The sequence below is a fragment of the Cydia splendana genome, chromosome 24, assembly GCF_910591565.1.
Source record: "Cydia splendana chromosome 24, ilCydSple1.2, whole genome shotgun sequence".
Taxonomy (NCBI): domain Eukaryota; kingdom Metazoa; phylum Arthropoda; class Insecta; order Lepidoptera; family Tortricidae; genus Cydia; species Cydia splendana.
The window spans coordinates 10,407,236-10,414,239 of record NC_085983.1 but is presented as its reverse complement, the minus strand read 5'-3'; the positions used below and the strand labels follow the sequence as shown (position 1 = coordinate 10,414,239).

The 7,004-nt window shown below is 53.3% G+C and overlaps 1 protein-coding gene across 1 annotated transcript; it reads right to left on the bottom strand.

The window, feature by feature from the left end:
* Positions 1–975: 975 nt before the first annotated feature.
* On the bottom strand, positions 976–2,575 carry LOC134802132 (putative carbonic anhydrase 2). Its single transcript, XM_063774725.1, has 2 exons — positions 2,477–2,575; positions 976–1,455 (listed from the first exon to the last, which is right to left on the bottom strand). Exons 1-2 carry the CDS (start codon positions 2,573–2,575, stop codon positions 976–978), a joined length of 579 nt encoding a protein of 192 aa, XP_063630795.1.
* Positions 2,576–7,004: the final 4,429 nt, after the last annotated feature.

Below are 7,004 nucleotides of genomic sequence, written 5' to 3'. Positions count from 1 at the left end.
AGAAGAGAATATTTTAATCTACCCTCAACTGGCTTAAGGAGCCATTTGAACTAGATTTTGTTTACTTTTATTTAAATACCTAAAGATACAGACTATAGCCAAGATCGCTTACCCCGCTACAAAGTATGTGTATATCAAAATTATACCATTTTGATTATCTCCTCACCCAAAATACAAAAGATACTTACGGCCCCAGTCTTCGTCATCTTTCTTGCCAAATCCTCCCGATTGCTGTCTCGAGTTCCTGGTGCCTCCATCAGGAGATACCTCGTTTCTCGGGCGAGTGTCTAGTCTGTCATCTCTGCGATTAAACCCCTGGTTCTTGGTGCCAAAGTAACTGGTGTCTTTGTTTCTGTCGTTCGGTCTTGACCTGTTGTCGTCGCCTGAAAGAAATTATGATACACAGTTTTGTAGTGTACGCCACAGCTGATACACAGTTTTGTAGTGTAGGTTACAGCTGATACACAGTTTTGTAGTGTAGGTCACAGCTGATACACAGTTTTGTAGTGTAGGTCACAGCTGATACACAGTTTTGTAGTGTAGGTCACAGCTGATACACAGTTTTTGTAGTGTAGGTCACATCTGATACACAGTTTTGTAGTGTAGGTCACAGCTGATACACATTTTAGTAGTGTTAGGTCACAGCTGATATACACTTGATAACTACTTTCCATCTGTATTTTACTACTTCACAGAACATTAATTAAACGATTAAACGAAACATTGAAATACTTAAATATTTATTTTATTCTGTTTTAGTATTTGTTATTATAGCGGCAACAGAAATACATCATGTTCAACTGTCTAGCTATCACGGTTCATGAGATACAGCCTGGTGATAGACAGACGGATAGCGGAGTCTTAGTAATAGGGTCCCGTTTTTACCCTTTGGGTACGGAACCCTAAAAATTAACTGTCATACGGATCATCATTGGATGCGCCGAGCATAGCTGCAATTTTGATGTATAGTAAATATCACAAATTACCGTCATTCGATCGGTTGAATCTGCTCCGATTATCAGATCCACGGTTGTCCTGCCAGTTGTCCGAGCGGCCACGGTTATCCGAACGATTTTCAGAACCGCGGTTGTCAGAACCACGGTTATCCGAACGGCCTCGGTCCCCCTGCTCCCGGTTATCCGGACGGCCGCGGTCCTGCCCCCATTTGTCCGAGCGGCTGCGGTTGTCCTGGCCGCGGTTGTCGCCACGGTTGTCACCACGGTTGTCACCACGGTTGTCACCACGGTTGTCACCACGGTTGTCACCACGGTTGTCACCACGGTTGTCGCCACGGTTGTCACCACGGTTGTCGCCACGGTTATCGCCACGGTTGTCACCACGGTTGTCGCCACGGTTGTCACCACGGTTGTCGGGACGACCCCTGTCGTCGTTGCGTGCGTTGTTGGCTCTAGCGACGGGGGTCGGAGCGGTCGCGCTGCCCGGAGGACCGAATTTCTGAAAGGTGGGAAAATTATAGTCTAACCGATTAGTCAGACAACTCAGGTGGCCGTTTTAAAAAATGTTGACGCGGAGTTTTAGCCAAAATTGGTTTGTCAGAATATACCTAGTTTGTTTATTATTAATAGTAATTTCGTTAGCAACAAAAACTATAGGTATGCGAGTCAGACTAGAGACACGGCGAGACTACGAATTTCGTTACATGTTCGTCATGTTCAGTCTTCTTCTTCTTCCTCGTGTGTGTTATCCCGGCATTTTGCCACGGCTCATTTATTTATTATTAATATTTATTATTAATAACACAAGAACGGTTACAGTATACCAATTACACTTGCTACTATGAGAGCCTGGGTCCGCTTGACAACTAATCCCAGGAATTGACGTAGGCACTAGTTTTTACGAAAGCGACTGCCATCTGACCTTCCAACCCAGAGGGGAAACTAGGCCTTATTGGGATTAGTCCGGTTTCCTCACGATGTTTTCCATCACCGAAAAGCGACTGGTAAATATCAAATGATATTTCGTAAATAAGTTCCGAAAAAGTCATTGGTACGAGCCGGGGTTTGAACCTAGCTAGGCCACCAGTGATTCCTTTCATGTTCAGTATGACTAATAAATTCACTACGCAGAGTATGGCTGGTGAATCAAATTTCACTCTGTAAATAAGCCATGGAGCGGTGGTGGCCGAGTGGATATGACGTCCGACTTTCAATCCGGAGGTCGCGGGTTCAAATCCTGGCTCGTACCAATGAGTTTTTCGGAACTTATGTACGAAATATCATTTGATGTTTACCACTAGCTTTTCGGTGAAGGAAAACATCGTGAGGAAACCTGCATACATCTGCGAAGAAATTCAAAGGTGTATGTGAAGTCCCCAATCCGCATTGGGCTAGCGTGGGGACTATAGCCCAAGCCCTCTCGCGCATGAGAGGAGGCCTGTGCCCAGCAGTGGGACGTATATAGGCTGAAATGAAATGATGAAATAAGCCATAGAAATGAAGTATAAATATATAGCTACCTTCGGAGGCATCCTGTCGGGGCCGGAGTCGCGCGCGTCGCCGCCGGGCGAGCGCGGGCGGCGCAGCGGCGCGGCCGCCGGGATCCTGACACAACACATTCCTTATTAGGCCAATAGAGTATTTTCCTACTAGTCAAATCAGTTACTTTTTTAGAACTGTCAAAACGATTTGCTAATATGGAATTTATATGAAACATTACATCGTGACGACACGGTCAACTCACCTACTTTTTATATTTCTATCCGATTTATTAAATAGAACGTATGTTTAAAAATAACTTCTATCTGTTTTTTTCCAATAACTATCTGGTGCTTTATTTCATGCATGGTGTAAAATAATTTATTTTAAATACAGTGTAATACCCTATTGTTAGACCAAGAAAAGTCTGCAACGATTTTGACACCACACGCAGTGCAAGTGTCATTTATACGTCATAATTTCATAGAAATTTGACCTTAGGATAAATTTAAAAGAGGAAAAATTACTGTCCTGGGTAAGACTACAACTCACGGCCTCTGGATCGATACTCCATCCCAGAGAATTAAATATAGAAGTTTGACGTTTAAAATAACACTTGCACTGCGTGAGCTACCAAAATCGTTGCAGACTTTTCTTGGTCTAACTCTAGTATATTAGTTAAAGTGAGAAATGTCTCAGACCATACGTAATTGTCGGCCGAAGCGAAGCTGAGGTTGACAAACATGTAAGTATTCCTGAGGAATTCTTGTTTACTGGCCAAAGTGTGTATACTATTTATGAGGTGTGTATACAATTTTTGAGGTGTGTATACTATTTTTCTGGCCAACGGAGCCGGAATGCGGCTACTTCGTCTAGCGCAGCGGGCCGAAAGTTGACGCTTTCCGGCCGGAGGACAGAAAATTGCTATTAATTAGTTTGTTTCTGTTCCTGTATTTAAACTGTGAAAGGGTAAAGTGGGCAATTATAATACTCACACTGGCTCCGAATCGTTGTCAAGTCTGGATGCAATGCCCCCGGATTGACTGAAACAAGAAATGTTTAACTCAATTGTTTATTTCCACATTGCGGGTAACATAAAATATTGTGCGTAGTTAAATTAAATGAAATCATTTATTTCGAGTAACTAACTATGTAGTCATACAAATAAGCACCAGTAGCATAGAATAAATAATAGTACTAGAAGGTTCACTCTCTAACAAAACGCGTCTATTACGACAGATATGACCGCAAGGTGGAGCAAGCGCGAGCAGGCGTCCGTTCCGTAGCGGTGCGCGGCAACTCCTATGGCGAGACACCAAAATTTGTGTAGGCTGCATGTACTTGTAATGACGCGACGAAATCGCGGAGTGAGCCACGCCTGCCAGTAGTCTTAAGTTAACTGAGTCCACTGTCTTAGTTACAAGTCCCGCCGCAGGCACGAGACGTCACTCACCTGTGGTGAACATTGAACATCCATGCGAGCGCTTGGCGAGGCGGCCAGCGTCAGCACTCAAGCTGCTCACATAAGTGTGCTTGTGCCGGTCTCGACGCCACTCTACTCCGTACACTCACCGCTTCAGGTCTTGTGCCTGTGGGCCCAGTCGCGGCGCTGGCACGCGGGCGAGCAGTACAGCGTGACGCGGCACCCGCTGCAGAACGCCGAGGCGCGCTCGCCGCACGCCACTCGACTCCGTACACTCACCGCTTCAGGTTGTGACACACAGTCTTGTGTCTGTGGGCCCAGTCGCGGCGCTGGCACGCGGGCGAGCAGTACGGCGTGACGCGGCACCCGCTGCAGAACACCGAGGCGCGCTCGCCGCACGCCACTCGACTTCGTACACTCACCGCTTCAGGTTGTGACACACAGTCTTGTGTCTGATGGCCCAGTCGCGGCGCTGGCACGCGGGCGAGCAATACGGCGTGACGCGGCACCTGCTGCAGAACGCCGAGGCGCGCTCGCCGCACGCCACTCGACTCCGTACACTCACCGCTTCAGGTTGTGACACACAGTCTTGTGTCTGTGGGCCCAGGCCCCAGTCGCGGCGCTGGCACGCGGGCGAGCAATACGGCGTGACGCGGCACCTGCTGCAGAACGCCGAGGCGCGCTCGCCGCACGCCACTCGACTCCGTACACTCACCGCTTCAGGTTGTGACACACAGTCTTGTGTCTGTGGGCCCAGGCCCCAGTCGCGGCGCTGGCACGCGGGCGAGCAGTACGGCGTGACGCGGCACCCGCTGCAGAACGCCGAGGCGCGCTCGCCAGACGCCACTCGACTCCGTACACTCACCGCTTCAGGTTGTGACACAGTCTTGTGTCTGTGGGCCCAGGCCCCAGTCGCGGCGCTGGCACGCGGGCGAGCAGTACGGCGTGACGCGGCACCCGCTGCAGAACGCCGAGGCGCGCTCGCCACACGCCACTCGACTCCGTACACTCACCGCTTCAGGTTGTGACACACAGTCTTGTGTCTGTGGGCCCAGGCCCCAGTCGCGGCGCTGGCACGCGGGCGAGCAGTACGGCGTGACGCGGCACCCGCTGCAGAACGCCGAGGCGCGCTCGCCACACGCCACTCGACTCCGTACACTCACCGCTTCAGGTTGTGACACACAGTCTTGTGTCTGTGGGCCCAGGCCCCAGTCGCGGCGCTGGCACGCGGGCGAGCAGTACGGCGTGACGCGGCACCCGCTGCAGAACGCCGCGGCGCGCTCGCCACACGCCACTCGACTCCGTACACTCACCGCTTCAGGTTGTGACACACAGTCTTGTGTCTGTGGGCCCAGTCGCGGCGCTGGCACGCGGGCGAGCAGTACGGCGTGACGCGGCACCCGCTGCAGAACGCCGAGGCGCGCTCGCCGCACGCCACTCGACTCCGTACACTCACCGCTTCAGGTTGTGACACACAGTCTTGTGTCTGTGGGCCCAGGCCCCAGTCGCGGCGCTGGCACGCGGGCGAGCAGTACGGCGTGACGCGGCACCCGCTGCAGAACGCCGAGGCGCGCTCGCCACACGCCACTCGACTCCGTACACTCACCGCTTCAGGTTGTGACACACAGTCTTGTGTCTGTGGGCCCAGTCGCGGCGCTGGCACGCGGGCGAGCAGTACGGCGTGACGCGGCACCCGCTGCAGAACGCCGAGGCGCGCTCGCCGCACGCCACTCGACTCCGTACACTCACCGCTTCAGGTTGTGACACACAGTCTTGTGTCTGTGGCCCCAGTCGCGGCGCTGGCACGCGGGCGAGCAGTACGGCGTGACGCGGCACCCGCTGCAGAACGCCGAGGCGCGCTCGCCACACGCCACTCGACTCCGTACACTCACCGCTTCAGGTTGTGACACACAGTCTTGTGTCTGTGGGCCCAGGCCCCAGTCGCGGCGCTGGCACGCGGGCGAGCAGTACGGCGTGACGCGGCACCCGCTGCAGAACGCCGAGGCGCGCTCGCCACACGCCACTCGACTCCGTACACTCACCGCTTCAGGTTGTGACACACAGTCTTGTGTCTGTGGGCCCAGTCGCGGCGCTGGCACGCGGGCGAGCAGTACGGCGTGACGCGGCACCCGCTGCAGAACGCCGAGGCGCGCTCGCCGCACGCCACTCGACTCCGTACACTCACCGCTTCAGGTTGTGACACACAGTCTTGTGTCTGTGGGCCCAGGCCCCAGTCGCGGCGCTGGCACGCGGGCGAGCAGTACGGCGTGACGCGGCACCCGCTGCAGAACGCCGAGGCGCGCTCGCCACACGCCACTCGACTCCGTACACTCACCGCTTCAGGTTGTGACACACAGTCTTGTGTCTGTGGGCCCAGTCGCGGCGCTGGCACGCGGGCGAGCAGTACGGCGTGACGCGGCACCCGCTGCAGAACGCCGAGGCGCGCTCGCCGCACGCCACTCGACTCCGTACACTCACCGCTTCAGGTTGTGACACACAGTCTTGTGTCTGTGGGCCCAGTCGCGGCGCTGGCACGCGGGCGAGCAGTACGGCGTGACGCGGCACCCGCTGCAGAACGTCGAGGCGCGCTCGCCGCACGCCACTCGACTCCGTACACTCACCGCTTCAGGTTGTGACACACAGTCTTGTGTCTGTGGGCCCAGTCGCGGCGCTGGCACGCGGGCGAGCAGTACGGCGTGACGCGGCACCCGCTGCAGAACGACGAGGCGCGCTCGCCGCACGCCACGCACGCGCCGACCGTCTGTAGCGCCGGAAGGTTAGGCTGCGGTTTCAAATGTCTGTGATTATATGTGATCAAAGGAATTATGGGCATGTGTCCGACCGCCAGCGATCACCTTGTGAATTTTCGAAAATCTCTCAACTCTGTTCGAATGGGATAAAACGCTTGGGAGTAGGTGTAGCTATAGCCACCGGCGGCTGCAAATCTGGGCCATTTTATTTTAAGTTGCACTTTCGAAAAAGTAACTACTTTTGGATTACTTCGACTCAGAATAACGAGGATTATTGATTGAAAAAGAGAAAAAAGTGTCCGGGGTTTGTTTTCATACAAATTTTGTGTGTAGAGTTGTGACGGTCCATACAAAATGTAAGTATGCGAAAATGCGTCATAAATCAAAATTATCAGA

Bases quoted from the DNA above. Each gene is read 5' to 3' on its own strand.
- LOC134802132 (XM_063774725.1), bottom strand. From the start codon at position 2,575: ATGTGTTGTGTCAGGATCCCGGCGGCCGCGCCGCTGCGCCGCCCGCGC. The intron at 1,456-2,476 runs GTAGCTATATAT...CCCACCTTTCAG, and splicing joins CCGACAGGATGCCTCCGAAG to AAATTCGGTCCTCCGGGCAG.